We start from the raw sequence: 24008 nt of genomic DNA, 5'->3' as shown, positions 1-24008 counted from the left end.
TGCAGAGGTCCTGCTGGAAGCTTTGTACTTGACTGTGGATCCTTACATGAGGTATTATTTTCCTCTGGAAAATTCTTATGTTGTGCATTGGATACTACCTTGCCATGGGCAATCTTAGAATAATCCACTGTCACTTCCTCATTTCTCCCAATATGATGTCAGTGATGGGATTCACACATGCTCATCTTTTTCAGGCAAAAGTCTGAGCAGGATGGTGGTAGACAACACTGGCCCCTTTATTTTACAAGCATCCCCTATCTTATTGTGTTCAATTTGCCCCTCATCATTTATCAGAATTGCTTCCCAAAACACTAAAAGAAGAAATAAGCCAAACTCCAGTTTTTCCATGTCACTGTTGGCAAATGATTTGGGTATAGGAAGATGGCTGAGACTAAAATTAGATTTTCTTGCCTTTCCTTTACATATATTCTTGTAATTTAGGTAATCTGCAGCTGACTGAACTGTGTGTACTTAGTAAGCAATTCGGGGTGGGGAGGGAATAAAAGCTTTCACTGGCCACTGAGTCAATAACTTTTTGCCTAGGTGGACAATGCAGTCATCATTCTTTTAAGTAAATTTTTTTCACAGTTGATTGATAGAGATTCAGATCTAAAGTGAAAAATGTATTTCCAGATGTTAACTAGCATTTCTTTTTGCATGTCTAGTGTTTTGGGTAACAAGTGCCCAGTGGTACCTGGGTTATGTTTTCAAAGTCATTGGTAGAAATTCAGCCACAATTGAGCGTGATGGTAAGATTCTCACGTTCATTTCATAGAAAAATACTACCAGATCAAAACTGCCTGTTACAGCTTTCCTCCCCAATTCCACCTAGTGGTACTGCCCTCATGTGGCTGGTTTCAGTTTTATATACACTTCCCCAGTGGTTTTCCATTTGGCTTGAAACTTAAGACAATTTCCTCCCAGATGCTCCTATATATTAAGAATGGTTTTGTTTTGTTTCAGAATTATGGCAAAAAGCTTGAAGGAGGGTGACATGATGATGGGAGAGCAAGTGGCCAGGTAGTGATATCCTTTTGTCCCACTGCTTGGAAAATATGTCTCCCCTTCACCTCCTGCTGGGCCCTGTTTCTGTCCATCACTCTTACAATCTCTTCAGGTTGCGTGGGTCACTCACTGTTCAACTTGGAAATTACCTGGGAAATCTGTCCTTTTCCTGACTAGCTGATGGGGAGGAAAGAAGGCGAACTTCTTATCATTGCAACTTAGCTTTGCTATCCTTACTTTTGAGGGTTTCCCTGGTGGCTCAGATGGTAAAGCATCTGCCTGCAATGAGGGAGACCCGGGTTCGATCCCTGGGTTGGGAAGATCCCCTGGAGAAGGAAATGGCAACCCACTCCAGTATTCTTGCCTGGAAAATCCCATGGACAGAGGACCCTGGGAGGCTACAGTCCATGGGGTCACAAAGAGTCAGACACAACTGAGCGACTTCACTTTCTTGGAGAAAGAAAGTGAAATGGGGATGGGGAGGGAAGAAGGTGAAATTCTTATCATTGCAACTTAGCTTTGCTATCCTTACTTTTAAGTACTAAAAAAAAAGTGTATTCATGCAGTTCCTGATTATTATAAAAATTCAAATAAGATAAAAATTTATATATTGGAAACTAAAAGTTCCCCCATCATCTGAACCTTAGAGATGACTGTCGTTAATGTATTATTATTTCAAAAATTGTTCAGTACATGTACTAATATTTATAATCTTTAAGGGAATTAAAAGCCCTTCAGCAAATTGCTTTTCCTCAATATGTCATGGCTATCTTTTGTTGACAGTGTATAAATATACCACTTACCTCTTAATGGCTTGCAGATTACTCCATTGTTTTTATTGTTGTTCAGTCACTAAGTCCTACTCTTTGCAACCCCCATGGATTGTAGTCCTCCTGGTTCTTCTGTCTGTGGGTTCTCAGGTAAGAATACTGGAGTGGGTTGCCATTTCCTACTGCAGGGGATCTTCCCAGATCAGGGGTCAAAACTGCATCTCCTGCATTGGCAGGCAGACTCTTTACTTCTGAGCCACTTGAGAAGCCCATTCCATTGATACCTGACATTTAACTTATCTACTCCTGATAACAGCTCTTTCCAGTTTTTTCTACTGAAAATAGTTCTGCAAGGAACATGCATACATCGATCTGAGTATGTCTCTGTATTCTTTGCCTACCTGGATGACTATTGCTTTATATTGAATCCCCAGAAGTGTAAATTCTAGGTCAAAGAAGATGTACATTTTCATTTGAAGCAATAACGACAGATTTCACTTCAAAAAGATTATATCCATTCCTACCAAGAGTGTCTTAAAGAACTTATTTCCTTGGTAACTCTATGATCATTGCTAATTATCACTCTTGGCAATTTGAAGTGAATAAATGATAGTTAACTGATCTTGCTTATTCGATGCTTAGTTTAATTTGCATTTCTTTCATTATTAGTGATGTTGACATTCTCTTTGAAAATTAATGGTTTTCTTCTGTGAACTATCTGTTCATGTCATTTGCCTTTTTCTTTTAAGTCTTTTCATCCTTTAAAATGATCTGTAAAACTTCTTGTGTGTTATAAATATTAGTACTGACAACATTTGGGCCTTTGTTTATCTTTCTTTTGTGTCCAATTATAGCTGAAAATTTTTATGTGATAAAATTTCATGATTAGAATGGCATTCTCCCCTCCAAAATTGCTAGAATATTTATTCACTTTTCCTTATAGTATGTTATATTTTATCTTCTAGAAATTTAATTTTTATTTTGGAGCAAGGACTAAAGTGTTTATGCTTCAAATGACTAGCAAGTTATAATACCATTTATTGAAATCTTATTTGGATTTTTGTTGGGATTTTAATGACTTTATAGATTCACTTAGGGGAAACTTATTTACAATATTTCTCTCCAAGCACAAGGTATATATCTCTTCATTTATCCATTTTTGTCTCATGGCCTAAAGTTTTCTTCATATAGGATGAGATTGAATAATAGTGAAGTAGATCATACTTCCATGCTGAGGGAGAGGGACAGTGAGAGAGGAAATGTTGAGGACTCAAGAGAGAGGAAGGGCTGAGAGATGAAGGGCAGCCTCTGAAGAAGAGAAGAGATGATGTCCGGGTCACCTTGAGCCAGAGGATGAACTTCTCATGCTTAGAGAGGAGTGAGTGAGGACAGGGACAGATGCTGGACCAGTTGAGAATTCCTCTCTGATGGCCCATATTGTTTTCTCAAGGAGAGACCAGTGGCTATTCTGATGGAGAGATGTGGTAGGCTATTTGATCAAGGACTATGAAACTCAGTGCCCTTTGTGGACACTAACCATGCAGCATACAGACTCCCTTGAAAGGAAAGGGGTCTCACGCATCTGAATGTGCTTTCTCTTTCAGAGTTGTGGAAAGTAAAAATTCAGCCTTCCCAAAAGGAACTATTGTGCTGGCTCCTTCTGGCTGGACAACGCATTCCATTTCTAATGGGGAAAAACTGGAAAAAGTGCTTGCAGAGTGGCCAGACACGTTACCACTGTCTCTGGCTCTGGGAACGGTTGGCATGCCCGGGTGAGTTTCATGGGTATATTTCACTCGTTTGAATCCCTGACGTTTTGGTTTTCCAAAATGGTTGGTCCAGAGCTTGAATAACAAGAAGAGACTTGAGGCATTCTAAGCTCAGGAGTGGATTAGAGAGGATGATGGGACTAAGAAGGGAAGAAGAGGGGCTGGAGGGGAGAGAGGAGGGCTCAGGTACAAGGAGTAAGTGCCAGTGAGGAACAGCATGCAGCATGGTCCCTCTCAAGCCTCCAGCAAGTGGTGACACAAAGAAACCAGCTCCTTCAGTCCCTGGAAAGGTCTTCCTTCACCCCTCACTCATCTGCCTCTGTTTCAGAGCTTAAAAGGGAGAGAAAGTTCAATGTACCTTGGCCTTTCTGTATCACCTCTGATTCCTCACCATCTTTCGACATCTGAGTTTCCAGAGGTGTCAGGGGATCTGAAATTTAATAACTGAGATGAATCACAATAGTTGTACAGTCACTCAGGGTGGATAGCTTTAAAATAGCCCAGTGTCTCTTGGCCTGGCGCTCAGGAAGACTCCTGGTCAGTTGATCCTGCATCTGCTCTCCAGTCCCCAGCTGCTGTCTGCACCTCAAGGTTCTTCTCGTGCCCTGGAGAAGCAAGGTTGACAGAATTCCTTTCGGAGTCCCCAAAACTTTTCTAGGCTGAAGAGTTTCTTTAAGTTATGTGATCTTTTTCTCCCTTCTTTCCTTCTTCCCACTCTTCTGCCCTCCTTCTTTTTAACCTTTTGGAGGACTTCTAGAGAATGAAATGAATGATCAGCCTCGTGCATAACCAGTCCCTTACATCTCAAGTTCATGTAACACTCAGAATTTGAACTCCTCAGAAGTCCCACAATCAGGAGACAACATTGTGAAATTAGAGGACGCTTAATGCCTTCTTGGGCCGCCCAGGTGGCGCTAGTGGTAAAGAACCCGCCTGCTAATGCGGGAGATTTAAGAGACGCAGGTTTGATCCCTGGGTCAGGAAGATTCCCTGGAGGAGGGCATGGCAACCCACTCCAGTATTCTTGCCTGGAGAAGCCCATAGACTGAGGAGTCTGGTGGGCTACAGTCCATGTGGCTGCAAAGAGTCAGACCCTACCGAAGTGACTTAGCGATGCCTTCTTACATACAAATAGTGGGCACTAAACAGAATGACAGCCCTTCTCGATCTTTCCTGGCAGGCCTGTGCCCTCTACAGTGACAGCACTTCCTCTCACCGTATTATTCCACCCATCCTTCTCTCTAAATTGTGACCCAGGGGTAGGAGCACAGGGGTGAAGGCAGACATGAGGAAACCACAAGGTCAGTCTCCCATGACTTAGTTGGAGAGAAAGTAATTCATAAAATATTAGGAGATTTGAATTCTAAGACAGAAGATGATTTATTCATTTGTGGGTACATTTCTCATTCACCTGTTCCAAGTCCCTAAGGAGTACGTTTTTACTCCAATCAACTTCATACAGTGGTTCTCAAAGACTGGGTGGGAGGGGTTATACAAGCCACATTTCTAGCCTCCCCTAGCAACACATCACCCATTCTTTGAGAATTTTTGCCTAGATGAGCCGCTTATCAACAGGATGGATCAACACTTCCAGAATCCAGGAGCTTCTGCTCATCTATGAAAGAAGTTGAACTTTGAAACCTAGGGACTTTCAGCTGTCCAGTCTGTCTCTTTCAGCTGTCTCCAAAGATTTCACATCCTCCCAAAGTATTGCATTATTTCTGTCAATGGGACCTCTGTCTTCCTCTTTGGCTGAAAGAGTTTAAGTGTTTTTCTCTCCAACATGTTGATTCTATCCAGTCACCCTCCATCCAAAGTATACCTTAAATTTTCTTTATTGTTGGCGTCTCCATCTTATCTCCAGTTTACTTTTATTCTTTTATTACTTTGTAATTAATTTTTGGGGGGTTGTGCGGGGTCTCTGTTGCTGCACTCAGGCTTTCTCCAGTTGCACGTGGGGGCTGCTGTCCCTTGTGGTGCATGGGCTTCTCACTGCAGGGGCTTTTCCTGTTGTGAAGCACAGGCTCCAGGCACAGGAGCTTCAGTTGTTGAGGCTCATAGGCCCCAGAATGCATGGGCTTCAGTAACTGTGGCACACGGGCTTACTTCTCTGCAGCATGTGCAATCTTTCCAGACCAGGCATTGAACTCACGTCCCTTGCACTGGCAGGGGATACTTATTCACTGTCACACCAGGGAAGTTCTCCAGTTTACTTTTAAAAGATGATGTTTGGGAAAGACCCTGTATGTCTTAAGTCAGTATATCTAATTAAAGGCTGATTTTGCAAATATCTAGAAGGGATATTGGAGGAGGGAGCCTAAGGATTGTTGTGGATGGCATGATCCTATCTGAAATATACCTTCTGCTTCTTTCTGGGAGTTAGGCTAACTTATCCATACACTCTGGTATCAGCGTCCATTAAGGTAGTGGTTCCCAGTTGTTTGCATTCATAAGAATTACCTAGAATCCTATTAAATTCAGATTTCCACGTCCCAGTATTTTTAAATCAGTGGGACGGGGCATCTAAATTTTTAATAAAACTTCAGTTGATTCTGAGGCAGATGGTTGTTCCATCCATCTTTTGAAAAACACTGGGTCAAGGGGACTTCAGATTTTTGGGTCCTCAGAAAAAGTGCTCTCTGCCTTCTTCGCTTTCCCTTCAATGCCCAACTGTATCTGGCCCTCAAATGTAATCAGAGGCTGAGTAAGCTTAAGTTATGCCAGCGTGTAGCTTTGTTTTACACAGAAATAACTTTCTAAGAATCTGTCTGAAATTTTGCCAGTGGCTCAACAATCACCATGATGGAACAGGTTTCGTGGGCTCAGACTCAGGGGTACAAAAATAGAACTTAAAAATTTTCTACTCCTGTGTTTCATTTCTATCTCCAGCTGATATAGTAAAATAAACCTTAGTTAAACCAATGATTTCTCACATCGTTTCAGGATCATACTCATAATTTCCTTTGTCTTCTCCCTAGGTTAGATGCAAAGGTCCTAGGGCTAACACAAACCCCATGCTAGTAGAGGCGGGGAACAACTTCTTGCTCTGGATCTGTCTTAGTCTTATGCTGGTCATAAGTCTTATGCTTTGAGACTTCAAAGTGTAACTTTTCCGACTGAGTCCTCAGCCGCATCCCTTCTGAGCTGGGACCCTACTGAGGCATGGTGGTTTCCTCTCCTCGTCCCCGCTGGTGCCGTCTGAGCTGCATCTTTGCAGGCCCACTACTTCTTTCCCCGCCAGCTGACTTTGGCATTTCACTTCAAACAAGATGCAGGGACTGTAGGAGTTCTTCCTCACACTTCAGAGCATGGGAAACTCAATGTGTTTCTCCCTGACCCCCTCAGGCCTAGAAACCATCCACATACAGTCATCTCTGCTCTGGGACTAGGGTGCCATGATGACATGGAGGCTTTCCCCATGAAGCTCATCATCTCCCTAGGACTTACATGGGAATGAGGCATAAGCTTTCTGTTCTGGGATCCCTAAGGTTTAAGGTTTAAGGTTCCTTCACCCTTGAAACCTGGCCTGGGTGAAAGGTTGTTGTTGAATCACACGAATATACCGGGATTCTTGGCCCCCGGAGGAGAAGAATTCAATCCGGGGCCAGAGACGAGGCTTGATCGCTCAGAGCTTTTGTGTAGTAAAGTTTTATTAAAGTATAAAGGAGATAGAGAAAGCTTCTGACATAGGCATCAGAAGGGGGCAGAAAGAGTACCCGCTTGCTAGTGTTAACAATGAGGTTATATAATCCAAAGAATGTCTGGAGGTTGTAAAGACCTCCTCCGACCTACTCCCATAATTTACATTTTAAGATAACACTGTCCTCAGGCAAGATACATCCTTGTAAAGACCAGGTATACTCCCATAATTAACATTTTAAAATAACAGAAGGTTGAATCCAAAGACTGTCCTTAGGCAGGATACATTATTGGTATATAATCCTAAGGAATGTGGAGAAAGAAAAAAAGTTTGTCCTTTTTTCCTCCTTGAGAATTCCAGACCCCTCTCTCTTTGGGGACCCCTAGACTCCCTATCAACCTGCCTAGGAACTGACTCTCTCATGGGGATGGACAAGATACTGCTCTTTTTGAGCCACCTCACTGTTCCATCCATAGTTCCCATCATCTTTATTCCTCTCCTAGAGGTAAGGAAGGAGGAAGTGGACCATTGGTAGCTGGTGACATCCATTTCCTATATTTTCTGTCTTTTACCTGGACCCATGGCATTGGGCTGCTGAGAAGGTCTTCAGGGTATAAATAAATGAGATACAGAGGAAAGAAACACATTTATCCACATAGTCTTGCTTTTCTTCCCTCAGCCTAACAGCCTACTTTGGCCTGTTGGACATCTGTGGAGTGAAGGGTGGAGAAACAGTGCTGGTTAGTGCGGCAGCAGGAGCAGTGGGCTCTATTGTGGGGCAGATCGCTAAGCTCAAGGTAAGTGGCTTCCTCCATAACAACCACTCACTTGACACCCACAGTGTGCACTGGGAAGGTAGCAGTGGACACAGCAGACCTTGCCTCATCTCTGGGAGTTTGGTCTAGTTGACCTCTTGTAGAAGTTGGATATTGGGAATGGCTGAGAAATGGGGGGAACAGGGAAAATGGTGCAGCAATGATGACCTGAATATTGTTATTTGATAACATTGCAGGTATCACATCAGGAATGGACTCTGCTACAGTAGCGAGTTTGTGAACTATTCTCGTAGTTTTTACTGAATGTCTCTTGTTACAGCTTAATCTCCTTTCTTTGTGATTGCCTCAAACAACTGAAAAGGGACTTGATCAGACAACCAAGAGTCACTGCCCCTATGGCCCCATTTCAAAGGATATTGCACTCAGCCCAGAGAAGTGGGGCCCTAGCTTGGGAACTAACTCATGGGAGGCACCCAGGCCTTGGAAACACTGGCTCTGATACGGACAGGTGTTTGTACTTGAGATCTGATCTGATGGTGGGAGTACAAGACATCAGGCAGCTCAGATGTGATCAGGATGTACCACTTTATAGAAATGTTCCAAGGTGATCTGGTTTGGCTGATCCTTTGCCAGAGGGTGGATGTAGGACCTAGTTCCAGGGCCTAGTTTCTAGTGAAAAAGTCAGGGAGAATACAGATGAGTACAGGGCTATAACCAACAGCCAAGTGTTGGGGCTGGTATCCAGTGCTGATGGGCACTTGGAATACAAATAGATGAGGCTATCATAGTGGTTGCAGGAAGAATTTATTTAAATAAGTAAATAAGAATAAATGTTGAATTTTATCATACTTTGCAGTTAAAGAATTATGTTAGTTTCCTAATCTTAAGCCATAATAGCATTCTGGAATAATCTTTATTTACCTATGGTGTATGTTAAATTTATACTTTTGGAATTGATCTAATAACATTATACATACAATTTTTGCATCTATATTCATAGGTGAGTTTGGTTTAAAGTTTGGAACCTATCAGTGTTTAGCTTTGGGTTATACTAGCCTTATAAAATGAATTAGTAATATTTCCAAATTTCAAATTTTAAATGTTTTATTAAAATGTTAGGGGATTTTGGGGGGGGGAGGTCCCTGATGGCCTTATGGTTAGGACTCTGTGCTTTCTCTGCTGAGGACACAGCTTCAGTCCCTGGTCAGGGAAGTATGAGCCCTCATGCCACATGGTATGGCTAAAAAAATAATTTTTTTAAAGGCATTTTTATTTCAAAAGTTTGATAGGACTTGTCCTTAAACCTGTTCTTTTAGAAACTTCACTAGCGACTGCCATGTTAAGAAGTCAGTGCTTAATCCTTAGATGAGTGACATGCTTAATCCTTCATTTTAGAGAAATCACCTTGGCCTTTGGAGAACAATTCATAGGGACATGATGCTAGGAACAAGAAGTCAAATTAGGAGGCTCTTACAATAATCCAGATGAAAATTATGATAGACTGACAGTGAAGACAGAAAGTCAGAAGTAGCTTTTAAGGATATTTGGTGAAAAAGAATAAAACCTGGTGATTGGATGTGGATAGAAGAGGGCGGAAAGCAAGCATCTCCTACAACCCAGGTGTTTCAGGTCTGGTTAACTGGGTAACTGAGTATCACTCACTACAATACAGAACAGAGGAGGAACACCAGGTAAAAAGCAAGGAAAAAAATACATTCCACTTTAGACACACTGATATGTGTCTGAAGGCTCCACAGGCTATCCATGTGTGGATTAGTAGAGGTCTTTAGAAATACTGATTTGGCTCTTTCCCATCTTGCAAGATGGCGGGTGAAAAGGCTGAGAAGCCAGATACTAAGGAGAAAAAACCTGAAGCCAAGAAGGCTGATGCTGGCAAGAAGGCTAAAAAGGTGGAAAAGGTGAAGAAAGTTAAGAAGGGGAAGCCCCACTGCAGCCGAAATCCTGTCCTGGTCAGAGGAATTGGCAGATATTCCCGATCAGCCATGTACTCCAGAAAGGCCTTGTACAAGAGAAAGTATTCAGCAGCTAAATCCAAGGTCGAAAAGAAAAAGAAGGTTCGTGTTCTTGCTACTGTCACAAAACCAGTTGGTGGAGACAAGAATGGTGGTACCCGAGTGGTCAAACTTCGCAAAATGCCTAGGTATTACCCTACTGAAGATGTGCCTCGAAAACTGTTGAGTCATGGCAAAAAACCCTTCAGTAAGCATGTGAGGAAGCTGCGTGCCAGCATCACTCCTGGGACCATCCTGATCATCCTCACTGGGCGCCACAGAGGCAAGAGGGTCGTTTTCCTGAAGCAGCTGGGCAGTGGCTTGCTACTTGTGACTGGGCCTCTATCCCTCAATCGAGTTCCTCTGCGTAAAACACACCAGAAATTTGTCATTGCCACCTCCACCAAAATCGATATCAGTGGTGTGAAAATCCCAGAACATCTCACTGACACTTACTTCAAGAAGAAGAAGCTGCGTAAACCCAGACACCAGGAGGGCAAGATCTTCGACACAGAGAGAGAGAAATACGAGATCACAGAGCAGCGCAAGGTCGATCAGAAAGCTGTGGACTCACAAATTCTGCGAAGAATCAAAGCTGTCCCTCAGCTCCAGGGCTACCTCCGCTCCGTGTTTGCTCTCACAAATGGAATTTATCCTCACAAAGTAGTGTTCTGAACTTCTTGCAAAGAACCTAATTAAATAACTTGTCATTTAAAAAAAAAAAAAAGAAATACTGATTTGGAACTCAGGGTGGAGGCCTGGCTGGAGTTAAGAGACAAGGGAATCATCTGCAGGAAGGTGGCAGTGAGGTGGTGAGAGTAAATGAGATCATCCCATGAGAGTGTATGCTTAGAAGGAACAAGGACCAAGCATAGACTGTGCAAAATCATTTCTTCTTGAATCAGGAATGAGTGGAAAAACTATATGGCAGCTGTTTGTGCAGATATATACATGTATGCACCCAATCCAGGTGAAGGTGAACAGAGGCTGATATTCTGGTCTTCACAATGCATTCAGAATAGAACTTTCTAAAGAGCTACTCTCTATGTGCCAATATAATCTCTATTCTCAAGCTGAATGCACTCTGCTTCCTCTATCATTAGGCAGTATCTAGTCCAATGCTTTGGGCCAAATCACAGAATATGGGGCAGTTACCTGGAGGTCTCTCTATGATACGAGAGTTACAGGGCTGGGCCAAAATTACAGTCTAAAGTGCCACTGCCCCAAGAGATAGCATGGAAGTCACTGCAAGGGAGAAGCCCCGACACGAAGAAACAGGAGAGTCAAATGAGTGGGCTGTCAAGCCAGCAGGTTGAAAAGAGCTGCCAACCACCTAAACGTAGGAGGGATCTGTTGGGTGGGCAGAGGCAAGCTGAAGTTACATTTGGGTTGTATCATAAGCTGGTTTAGGGACTAATCTAACCTCTAGGGTCTATTGACCCATTATATATGTGACTCAGCACCTAGGAGGGTGTTCTGGGGGAACCTGGCCATTTCAGTCTAGGAGGATATAGTTTGCCCTGGTTGTGGTTTATAAATGGTTACCATTTTTCTCCCCATTTAGGGCTGCAAAGTTGTTGGAACAGCAGGGTCTGATGAAAAAGTTGCTTGGCTTAAAAAGCATGGATTTGATGTTGCCCTTAACTACAAAACAGTGAAGTCTTTGGAAGAAGCTCTGAAAGTAGCTGCTCCCGAGGGTTATGATTGTTATTTTGATAATGTAAGTACAAATTAGACTTACTATCTGACTTAGGAACAAAGTACTGTACCAGGAAATCTACTTCTAGAGTTTCCATCTAAAAATATGAGGAAAGCCCATATGCCCTTTAAAAAAAAAAAAACAGCTTTATTGGGACTTCCCTGGTGGCTCAATGACAAAGACTCCCTGCGCCCAGTGCCAGGGGCCTGGGTTCGATCCCTGGCCAGGGAACTGGACCCCACAAAAAAGAGTTCACATGCCACCACTAAAGATCCCATATGCCGTAACTAAGACCTAGTGCAGCCAAATATATAAATAATTAAAAAAATTTTTGAAGGCATTTAACAACAAAAAAAATTTTAAAAAGCTTTATTGAGATATAATTTACCCATTTAAAGTATAAGATTTGATCATTTCTAGTGTGTTTACAGAATTGTACACCTCTTTGCACAATTTTAGAACATTTTCATCAAGCCAAAAAGAAATGCTGTGCTCAGTATTAGTTATTCCCCCTAAAGTGCTCTTTGGTGACTGGCTTCTTACACGTAACATGTTTTCAAAACCCACCCATGTTGTAGCATGTTTATCAGTATTTCATTCCTTTTTATACATTTTTCATTGAAATGTAGTTGATTTTCAGTATTGCTTCCTTGCTTTTTATGGCCAAAAATATTCCATTGTATGGACACACCACGTTTTATCAGTCATCCATCAGTTGATCGGCAAATGAGTCATTCACATTTGGCTATTAAGTATAAGGCTATTTTGATCATTCATATGCAGTTTTTGTGTGGATATAAATGTTCATTTCTCTTGACTACAAGTAGAACTGTCAGGTCATATGGTAGCACCATGTTTAACATTTTGAGGAACTGCCATCAGTTCAGTTCAGTCGCTCAGTCGTGTCCAACCCCCTTTGCTACCTGATGGACTCCAGCACACCAGGCCTCCCTGTCCATCACCAACTCCTGGAGTTTACTCAAACTCATGTCCTTTGAGTAGGTGATGCCATCCAACCATCTCATCCTCTGTTGTCCCCTTCTCCCGCCTTCAATCTTTCCCAGCATCAGGGTCTTTTCCAACGAGTCAGTTCTTTGCATCAGGTGGCCAAAGTATTGGAGTTTCAGCTTCAACATCAGTCCTTCCAATGAATATTCAGGACTGATCTCCTTTAGGATGGACTGGTTGGATCTCCTTGCAGTCCAAGTGACTCTCAAGAGTCTTCTCCAGCACCACAGTTCAAAAGCATCAATTCTTTGGCACTCAGCTTTCTTTATAGTCCAACTCTCACATCCACACATGACTACTGGAAAAACCATAGCTTTGACTAGATGGACCTTTGTTGGCAAAGTAATGTCTCTGCTTTTTAATATGCTGTCTAGGTTATCATAACTTTTCTTCCAAGGAGCATCTTTTAATTTCATGGCTGTAGTCACAATCTGCAGTGACTGAGGAACTGACATACTATTTTGCGAAATGGCTGCACTATTTTACATTCTCACCAGCAATCATGAGGGTTTCAATTTTCCCAAATCTTTACCGTGTTTATTATCTGTCATCTTGATTGTGGCTATTCTAGTGAATTTGGAGTGATAATTCGTTGAGGTTTTAATTTGCATTTCTTCAGTCACTAACGGAGAAGGCAATGGCAACCCACTCCAGTACTCTTGCCTGGAAAATCCCATGGACGGAGGAGCCTGGTAGGCTGTAGTCCATGGGGTCGCTAAGAGTTGGACACGACTGAGCGACTTCACTTTCACTTTTCACTTTGACTTTTCACTTTCATGCATTGGAGAAGGAAATGGCAACCCACTCCAGTGTTCTTGCCTGGAGAATCCCAGGGACGGCGGGGCCTGGTGGGCTGCCGTCTATGGGGTCACACAGAGTCGGACACAACTGAAGCAACTTAGCAGCAGTCAGTAATCATATTGAATTTGTCTTCATGTGCTTAGTGGCCATTTGTTTGTCTTCTTTGGAGAAATGTTTGCTTAAATCCTTCACCAACTTTCAGTTGGGTTATCTGTTGAGTTGTCAAAGATTTTTATATATTCTGAATACAAGTCCCTTATCAGATATAGTCAGTGCTCAGTATTCCTTGTTGTTATATTCTACAAAGTTGCTACAGACACTGAACCATTGATCCAACTGGAAGCATACCCATACATGCACGTATCTTACATGGATTATGATCTTAAGTCCTTCTCATAGCTTCTATTTTATTATTATTTTTTTTAATTGAGGTTAAAAAGTGTTAAGTAACTTGTCTGAGTCTCTGCCACAACTAATCCTCCCACAGCTGAGATGCCTACCCCATCCAACCAGCCCCTGAACTGGAGCTTCTTGAACCACTTGGCACTGCCCCCTACTGTCTTCATCTTCTGATAATCTCTGCATGAGTTGAAAAAAGAAAGCAGACCCTTGGCCTTTTTTGACCTTAGCTGGGAACTATGTCTGTGAATGACCAGAGAAAGCTCTGAGTATTGATTCTGGAGTTATAAATAAATTTTAGCAAGTAATCTAATTCTCAAATATGGAATATATTAGTATATTTTTAATTAAAATACCTCCTGTATATGGTTTGCAAATATTTTCTCTTATTCTGTAAGTTGCTTTTACCTTTTTTTTTTTTTTCTTTTACTTTCTTGATGGTATCCTGAAAGCACAAAAGTATTAAATTTTGATGAAGTCCAATTCTGTTGCTTGGGCTTTTGGTGTCATGTTTAAGAAGCCTTCGCCTTATCCAAGGTCACAAAGGGTTTACTCCTATGTTTTTTTCCCTAAGAGCTTAATCGTTTTAGCTGTTACATTTAGGTCTATAACACATTTTAAGTTACTTTTTGTGTATCCTGTAAGGAAGAAGTCCGATTTCATTCTTTTCTTTGTAGATGCCTACAGTTGTTCTGCACCATTTGTTAAAAAGATGTTTTTTCTCGTGTTGAATTGTTTTGGCACTTTTCTCAGAAATCAATTGACAACAAATGTGAGGGCTCACTTTTGCACTCTCAGTTTAGTACTGTTGATCTGTTTCTGTTCTCACTCTGTCTTGAATAATATAGCTTTGTAGTACGATTAATATAGCTTTGTAGTATGTTTTTGGAGAAGGCAATGGTGCCCCACTCCAGTACTCTTGCCTGGAAAATCCCATGGACGGAGGAGCCTGGTGGGCTGCAGTCCATGGGGTCACTAAGAGTCGGACACGACTGAGCGACTTCTTTGATTTTTCACTTTCATGCATTGGAGAAGGAAGTGGCAACCCACTCCAGTGTTCTTGCCTGGAGAATCCCGGGGACGGGGGAGCCTGGTGGGCTGCTGTCTATGGGGTTGCACAGAGTCGGACACGACTGAAGTGACTTAGCAGTGGCAGCAGCAGCAGCAGTACATTTTGAGATCGGAAATTATGAGTCCTCCAACTTTGTTCTTTATATGGCTTCTGAGTTATTTTCCCGTACTTCTGGATAAGGGAAATGAGATTATTGAACTGATCAGAAAACCCCAAAATATAATAAAGCAAAATGTATAAGTTATATAAGTTATGTTCCTACAGTCAAATAAAAATGCCCAGTTTCTAAAAATGTATTTTTCTAAATTCAGTTTTTAGCCCTGCTGTACTAACTTAATCAGTGTTATTGCTGCTAAAACAAGTATCGTGAAATGATGATTGTGAGTTAATGATTCCCCTGAATTTGGTAGAGTTTATTTAAAGGTTTTGGTTTTTGTTTCCCTGTCTGCTAGGTGGGTGGAGAGTTTTCCAATGTTGCTATCACCCAGATGAAGAAATTTGGAAGAATTGCTATATGTGGGGCCATCTCTGTATACAACAGAACCAGCCCACTTCCCCCAGGTAATGAGTTCATGCACACGATCAGAGGTGTAGAAAGATGGGAGGAAGAGATGATTCACAGATATGGTACAGGCCAGTGACTACTGGAATATTTTAAAAGATTTCCTAATATTCTTGATTAAATGCTATTAACCAAAAATATGTAATTGTGTATATTTGAGCTAAGTCAGCTTATATTGGATTTTGACATAGAGAAAAAACAGATCTGAAAATATGGACGAAACAGTTATTAAGTTTTAGGTTTTTTACCTACTGTATTCTAAAAAGCTGTAAAAAGTCATGATTTCATTTAGAAATAGAACACATTGGTCTGACTGGTAAAATATTAGAGGTCTTCAGGATACTGGGGATGTGCTGGAGGTTTGGGGATGGGTACACTTGATGTGGGTACAGGGAAAACGGGCTGCCATTTCCTTCAGACTGTAGTGGGCAGAACTTCCTGGAACAGCAGAACAGCCAGGCCTCACCACACTGACAATTTCCACTAAAAGGGAAAGGAGTGTCCTTTCTCTACATTCCTAGAATGTCCTTGTTTTGCTTCTCCTCTGCCCTGCCATGCCCTCCGCTCCTGCTTCTCCACTCTTATGCTGAGACCTCCCCCTCCCACCTCCAGGCCCAGGTCTCTTATTGAAGGTGGGGAGATGAATGGGCCAAAGGACCAGAGACTCTTTCCTATTAGTGACAGAAAGTGAAAGTCACTTAGTTGCATCTGACTCTTTGTGACCCCATGGACTACAGAGTCCATGGAATTCTCCAGGCCAGAATACTGGAGTGGGTACCTGTTCCCTTCTCCAGGGGATCTTCCCAACCCAGGGATCAAATCCAGGTCTCCCAAAGTGCAGGTGGATTCTTTACCAGCTGAGCCACAAGGGAAGCATTAGTGATAGACTCAAAACAAAGGCTGATCTTCTGAACACTTCATACAGAACCCCTTTCTGCTACAAGGATTCTGTGCTGTTGAAGAGATTACAGATTTACCTGTGGTCAAAAAAAAAAAAAAGAGGAGGGAAAAAAACAAAAAGGAATCATCCAGATCACCATCAGGATCCTAACAACCATAAATAAATGCGTTATTTGTTCTATGATGGGCTTCACTCGTGAGGAAGAAACCTTATAGCTGTGCTAGTTAGCACCTTGGCTGCACTGAGAGAGGTGGGTGGGAGTCGAAGGGTCTGAGGAAGGATCACTTGTAGATTCCCTGTTGGGTTGTGAAAGGTCAAAGGGGACACTCCAAGGCACTGGGGAATCTTATTAGGGACTTTTTTTCCTCCATATTTTTCTAACTGATGCTAAGCTAGAATCCTGGGGAATCCTTCTCCTGCCAATTGAGCAGAGCTCCAGGGTGCATTTTCCTGACCACAGCCAAATATTTTGGATACAGTAACTTGATCTAGCCTTTTGAAATTCATCTGCTCAGACAGGTTATGAGATGTCAGCTGGTATTGTCCATTCCATCTTAAGCAGGTGACATTCTGCCTGCCGGTGATCTCTAGGAACTCTAACATGTTTCACTATTAGGGGAGCTCAGAGACAAGTAATTGTTTTCCCCGGCTTTCATGCCATATTTGTTTTCCGCTCACAATAAAGAAACGACATCCCCAGTAGCGTGGACAATCCCAGGAATAGTATTTCATCCTCTTCCAAGATGAGGAGATGAGGATTCCACTCCTTAACCCAAGAGAAATATAGCTGGGGTGAGTCTTCCAGCTGTGAGTTGTGCTCAGTCCTGTCTATTACCACAAACTTAATGACTTGAAACAACACAAATTTATTCTTACAGTTCTAGAACTCGAAATGGGTTAGCAGGGCTACTTTCCTTCCGAAGGCTCAGATTCCTTGCCTTTTTAAGTTCTCGAGGCCACGTGCATCTCTTAGCTCATGGTCCCTTCTTCCGTCTTCAAAGCCAGCAGCACTGATTCTTCAAATCTCCCTCCATCTCTATGATCTCTGCTTCCATCATCACATATTTTTTTCTCAATTCTAATTTTCCTGTATCCCTTTCTTCCTTACAAGGACTCTCATGTGAGCCCACCTATGTAATGCAGAATAATTTTGCCATCTAAAGCTTCTTAACTTGGTCCTATCTGCAGAGTCCCTTTTGCCACGTAAGGTCACATAGTTAAGGCTCTGGGATCTAGGACATGGACGTCTTGGGGCAGTTACTCTGCCTGCACAGAGTGCATATTGATTTTGGGGCAGCCCTGTGGGTCGGGAAGAGTGGAGGACACAGGAGGGAGAGCACTAGGGGAATGCTGACATGCCTTGTACCGTGCACGTTTTCATCACGGCCACCTCCCTGCATCCTGCTGCTCAAACGTGCCCTCCTCTTCACAGGCCCATCCCCGGAAATCATCATCTTTAAGGAACTCCACTTGCAAGGCTTCGTTGTCTACCGCTGGCAAGGAGAAGTCCGCCAGAAGGCTCTGAGAGACTTGCTGAAGTGGGTCTCAGAGGTGAGGGGCCCTGGAGCCACTGTGACACCAGATGCCCTTCCTGTGGGGGTTGCAGATTTCACTTCCGCTGTGAATATGGGTTCATTGCACTCTCCCCCTTTTATAACAAAACACCTTGAAGTCTTGTCTGCACTCACTGTCTGCAGTTCCTCTCCATTTAAAAAAAAAATTTTTTTTTTTGATGTGGGCTGTTAAAGTCTTTATTGAATTTGCTACAATATTGTTTTTTATTTTTTAATATACTGGTTTTTTTTTTTTTTGGCTGCGAGGCATGTGGAATCTTAACTCCCCAACCAGGGATCAAACCAGCATCATTTGCACTGGCAGGCAACGTCTCAACCACTGGTCCTCCAGGGATATCCCTCCTCATTCTTTCCTAAACATGCCTGTCGGGTTTTGCACTGTTGCCCTTCCACCAACACTGCTTTTGTCAAGGTTGCCAATGCCCCTCACATGTAAACTCCTGTGGTCAGCTCTTAGCATCACTTGGCTGTAGGGAGTGGTGACAGAGGGCATCACTCTCTCTCCTTGCTTCCCTTGGCTCTTGGTTTTCCTCACTGTATCGGTCCTTCTCAGACTCCTCTACTAGCTTCTTTTCTTCTCTCCAAATTAATAACAGAGCTTTCCAATACATGGTTCCTGGGCCTCTTTTCACCTCTGTCCATACTCTTTTCAGCCCTTAGTTATCTCATCCAGGCTCTTGGCTTTAAATATCACCAATATGCTGCTCGCTCCCAACTATCTGTCTCCAGTCGAGATCTCTTCTCTGATTTCTGGACCGTTCAATAGCTGCACTTGGATGTGTAGCACACTTTTTCATCTCTGTCTTAATGTATTAAAAACCAATTATGTCTTGATTTTTCCTGCCAAACTTGCTTTCTGTGTACAGACTTCACTGTCTCAGTTATGACAATCCTTTCAGTTGCTCAATTCAAAAACCTTGAAATCATCTTTGACTCCTTTCTTTCTCTCATACACATATCTAATCTGTCAGGAAATTCTGGTGTCCCAACTTTGGAAATACATTCAGAATCTGCCCAGTTGCCCCTCCTCCATTCCCACCATCCTTCTAGGCCACCATCTTGTCTAGCCCAGATATTGCGGTGGCCTCTACTCAGCTTTTCCACTTTTTTACCCTGCAGGCAATTCCCAACAGAGCAGCCAGAGTGAGCTTCATACCAAATCATTCTTATGTTCAAAACCCTACAAAACTCTTCATTTCTCTTAGAATAAACCCTGCAAGGCTGGATACTGTTTGGTCTCCATTACCTCTCTAATTTCATTTCTTTTTGTTCATCCCCACACTCCTCCACCTCTCTGTAATTGCTTACTCAATTCTGTCTCACACACACCTTCAAGTTTTTGCTGAAAACTGCCTTCTGAATGAGACAGCCTTGAAAATGACCCTATTTTCAAATTGCAATCCACCTTCACTCATTGATCTTCCTTATCTTACTTTGATCCATAGCAATTATCATCTTTGACATAATATATACTATAACTCATATATTATACTTATCGCCCATCTCCCTTTCACAAGAATGTAACCTCCATGAGGGCATCAGTGTTCACACATTCTGTTTTCTGATGTATCCCCGGCACCTAGAATATTCTGAATCAATATAGGCACTAGATGAATACTGCTGAGTGAATGAGCATTACAGGGGCATGTGTTTGGGCCACAGCTCTTCCAGGTCCGAGAATGCAGTCTTCTCATAGGCACACCTCATAGGTCCTGAGGAGGAGGCCAGCCCCGTTGTCCTATGCTGTGATCATTTACCCACCTAACACCACGTGGAGCTTTAGTCAACAGAAATCTGAATCCCAAGGTGCATTATTTTCATTTCCAAGGAGAAAAGTGGTCCCACACTTTCTAACTTCTGGCTTTATGATTGTCTCCAAATTAAAGACATAGACTGCTCGTCTGGCAGCCCCTGGAGCTTGGCATCTCTCCCAGTCTAACACTCTTGGAGTGCTGGGCTGGGCTCTTTCCAGGGATCTGGGAAGAGCAGGATGCTTTTAGAGTTCCCAGTGTGTAGCCTCTTTGTCTCTGTTGGTGAAATCAAATATGATCACAGCTGACAACAGACACCACTGTGCCGGTGTCCCTAATGCTTTCTTCTAACGGAGTGAACCTACTAGTTCACTAATTTTGTTCTAACTAACAAGCGAATTGTCTTTCTCTCTCATCTACTTGTTTTTTCTTCTCCCTCCCCCCTTTTGTGTTACAGTAATAATACAGAATAGTAAACCATTCTTTACCTTAGAATAAAGAAAAATTCCAAAGAGAGTACAGAGACTTTCCATATACCCTGTATTCTATATCCTAATTTCCCATATCATTAACATTTTATATTGGCATTCATCCTCTACTTTTTTGTCTTATGGCTGCACCTCATGGCACGTGGGATCTTAGTTCCTTGACCAGAGATTATACCCGTGCCCCCTGCACTGGAAGTGTGGAGTCTTAACCACTGGACCACTAAGGAAGTCCCTCATCCTCGACTTGTAACCTCTAAAGTTTTGATTATAGCTTTTGACCCTTTCCAGGTTCTTTGGTTCTCAAGTACAGGAATGAGCTAGGGCTTTCTAGTTAGGGATTCAAATCCCAGCTTGCTTACATAGTAGTTGAGGGACCTCGAGCAAATAAGTAAGTTCTTCCATAAATCCATAAAGGATGCTAAACCATCACTGGGATACATTAGGGGAAAATGTAATCAGGTAACTTCAGTTCAGTTCAGTTCAGTTGCTCAGTCGTGTCCGACTCTTTGCGACCCCATGATTCGCAGCACGCCAGGCCTCCCTGTCCATCACCAACTCCCGGAGTTCACTCAGACTCACGTCCATTGAGTCAGTGATGCCATCCAGCCATCTCATCCTCTGTTGTCCCCTTCTCCTCCTGCCCCCAATCCCTCCCAGAATCAGACTCTTTTCCAATGAGTCAACTCTTCGCATGAGGTGGCCAAAATACTGGAGTTTCAGCTTTAGCATCATTCCTTCCAAAGAAATCCTAGGGCTGATCTCCTTCAGAATGGACTGGTTGGATCTCCTTGCAGTCCAAGGGACTCTCAAAAGTCGAGGTCTCCATATAAGACATTTTAAATGTGAAAATGTGAGTTAGGTCCATTTAGGAGACTGTGACTTATAGGAGAAATAAAAATCCTTCTTCACTAAATGAACTCTTCACTCCTACACTGCTAAATGAATGTTGAACACATACTGAACAAATCTTGGCTTGAAGGAAAGACAGCTTATTAGACTGTCATGGTATTTACATTTCCTGAACAGGTTCTGTGTCTTCAGGGGTCAAATAGAGGTAACAGCACTGGGTACTGGAGTGATGAACAGAGATGATACCCTGGAAGGGTGTGCCCTACTCCTTCCTGCTTCCACCTCTTCTGAGATCATCATTAGAGTTTTCTGTTCAATTTACGTAGAAATTGGTTAACTGCTTCCTTCTGACTTTTTTGTTATTTACTGTGACCTAATGCCTTTTATAAGCTATTATGCATAATCTGTTATATACACTATGTATGTGGATCATGCCCCCAAATGACTATAAATTCAAAGAGGACAGGCTCTCCTCTTCCTAGTTCAAGTTTCCTATGATGTACTAATTAATTTGGTGCTATAAGGAGAAGAGTGTATCATTTAGAATATGAAACTAATCTATTATATTTGTTATTGTTTTGATACAGGGTAAAATCCAGTACCATGAACATGTCACTGAAGGATTTGAAAACATGCCAGCTGCATTTATAGGATTGCTAAAAGGAGAGAATCTGGGAAAGGCAATAGTGAAAGCATGAACAAAAATGACACATGGAATCCAGAAATCACCTAGATGATTAGTTTCTTTTAATCATTTAGTAAAACATATACTAACTTCATAATGCATGAACAAAAGTGACTAGTGGAATCTAGAAATCATTTGGATGATTAGCTTCTTTTTAATCATTTAGTAAAATCTGTGCTGTTTTCATAATCTAAAAAACAGTAATTGTAATGTGATTGATCTACCTAATAAAATACATTGAAGTGAAGTCGCTCAGTCGTGTCCGACTCTTTGCGACCCTGTGGACTGTAGCCTACCAGACTCCTCTGTCCATGGGATTCTCCAGGCAAGAATACTGGAGTGGGTTGCCATTTCCTTCTTCAGGGGATCTTCCAGACCCAGGGATCAAACTCGGGTCACCCGCATTGGAGGCAGATGCTTTAACCTCTGAGCCACCAGAGAAGCGAAAATACATTGAAGTGGTATATGATTAGCAAGAGAATGAAATTTTCATACTGAACAATGGCCAGTTGAACTTAACTGCCTGCTGTAGTTCCTTCTGGAGTATTATAGAAAATAATGGCTCTGGAGTCCAAAAGTTTCCTGCCTTTGTAACCATAAACTTCTGATTTTTCATCTGTGAAGTGCAGACAAAAATGTCTGCTTCACATACATATCATATATTTATTTAGACCACCTGCATAATGTGTGGCATATATTAGGCATATATTAGGTACTCAATAAGTACCTCCCTGCAGAAATGTAATGAATTTGAAGTCAAGATTACCACTGCTATGGCTGATGGTTACACAAGGAGAAATAATCATTGCTGATGTACAAGGGTCTCAGGGCAGCCTCCACTGGTCCTCCACAGGTGGGTCTAACACGACAGACCAAGAAAGGAATTTATCACTCACAGCAGCTACAAAAACATTAACACATAGGAATCTTTATAAGCCTACGAAAATGTGAGATTATTCTGAGTAAAGTTTTAAAACATCACTGAGGAACACAAAAGACTGAACATGGCAAGGTTACCTAGTTCTTGGACTCGACAGTTTAGTCATCAGGAAAATGTCAATTCTGTTAACTGATTCTGCCACCAAATAGAGGAGGGATTAAATTGTAGTACAACAAAAAAACGAGAGAAAAAAGTGTGTGTGTGTGTGTGCATGTATAAAACCTCCGGTGAGAGGTAATAAATACGATTATATGGTTCATCCCCAGGGAAGACAAGTGAGGTGTGCCTAAAGGATGGGGATAAGAGAAAAACTATAATATATGCCCTTTGGAACTTTTTGAATTCTGAATCTACTGAAATTATTTATTCAATATTTACAAATACAATTTAAAAAGTTCTGCCTTTTTGTGTCCTCTTTCCACATGGGAGAAATTAAACATATATACGAGAGGTGTCACCCCTAAGACTGGGTGCCCCCTCATGTTTTTACCTCTCAAACTTGTCTATACAGAGCCTCCAGCAAATGTGCCCCCTCCAGGTGAAGGTCCCTGAGCCCACCCTGTGTCACGTGGAGGGTTTTACTTTAGGGCTTCGATCCCAGTAGTTTGTGACTCGGTATCTGACTCTCCCAACTTGGGGCAGCAGTTTACCCCATGACCTCAGGTCTCTGCTGCATCTCAAAGGGTTGTTTTTTTATGCTCAATGTTTTCATTGTTAGGACAGACTGATGATACTAGATCAGAAACCTGATGTCGAGTATATGTGTGTATGTGTATACACACACATTTCCCTAAAATTTAAAATATCCTGGGCTTCCCTGGTGGCTCAGATGGTTAAGAATCTGCCTGCAGTACAGGAGACCTAGGTTCAATCCCTGGGTTGGGAAGATCCCCTGGAGAAGGGAATGGCAACCTACTCCAGTATTCTTGTATGGGAAATCCCACAGAGGAGCTTGGTGGGTGACAGTACATGGGGTCGCAAAGAATTGGACACAACTGAGTGACTAACACTTTTACTTTCAGGCAGCTCTTATGCATTCCTTACAGTGCTCTGGGGACACCTTGGCACCAAACTGGGACCCATGGTTCTAAGCTCTTTTCAGGCCAGTGTTTGAAAACTTTGTATAATGTTCCAGGTCTTGCTTTCCTTACCTCTGAGACCTTGGAGGCTGTATGTTCCAGATGGCATAACGAGCAAATGTTGGAAAGAAACTGTTGAGGCCTGACTGGAAAATAAACTTTTACTGAGTTACAGCACTCTGATTCGTTGGGCTGTGTGGTGAGCACTGTGTTCTCCAACTCTGTACT

At 42.3% G+C, this 24008-nt stretch overlaps 1 protein-coding gene and 1 pseudogene across 1 annotated transcript in view; both read left to right on the top strand.

Moving 5' to 3' along the window:
- Nucleotides 1-22008, top strand: part of PTGR1 (prostaglandin reductase 1) — a 31624-nt gene extending 9616 nt beyond the window's left edge. Inside the window, exons 3-10 of the mRNA XM_019966718.2 lie at nt 6-51; nt 964-1020; nt 3380-3547; nt 7864-7981; nt 11537-11692; nt 15404-15512; nt 17847-17965; nt 21664-22008. Coding sequence (XP_019822277.2) covers nt 6-51; nt 964-1020; nt 3380-3547; nt 7864-7981; nt 11537-11692; nt 15404-15512; nt 17847-17965; nt 21664-21774 — 884 coding nt within the window. The 3' untranslated portion in view covers nt 21775-22008. The remainder of the gene's footprint in view (nt 1-5; nt 52-963; nt 1021-3379; nt 3548-7863; nt 7982-11536; nt 11693-15403; nt 15513-17846; nt 17966-21663) is intronic.
- LOC139184646 (large ribosomal subunit protein eL6 pseudogene) lies at nt 9750-10675 on the top strand (annotated as a pseudogene).
- Nucleotides 22009-24008: the final 2000 nt, after the last annotated feature.

This window comes from Bos indicus, chromosome 8, assembly GCF_029378745.1.
Source record: "Bos indicus isolate NIAB-ARS_2022 breed Sahiwal x Tharparkar chromosome 8, NIAB-ARS_B.indTharparkar_mat_pri_1.0, whole genome shotgun sequence".
Lineage (NCBI taxonomy): Eukaryota > Metazoa > Chordata > Mammalia > Artiodactyla > Bovidae > Bos > Bos indicus.
Note: the sequence above shows the minus strand (reverse complement) of the source record. Positions and strands in the feature narration are given on the sequence as shown.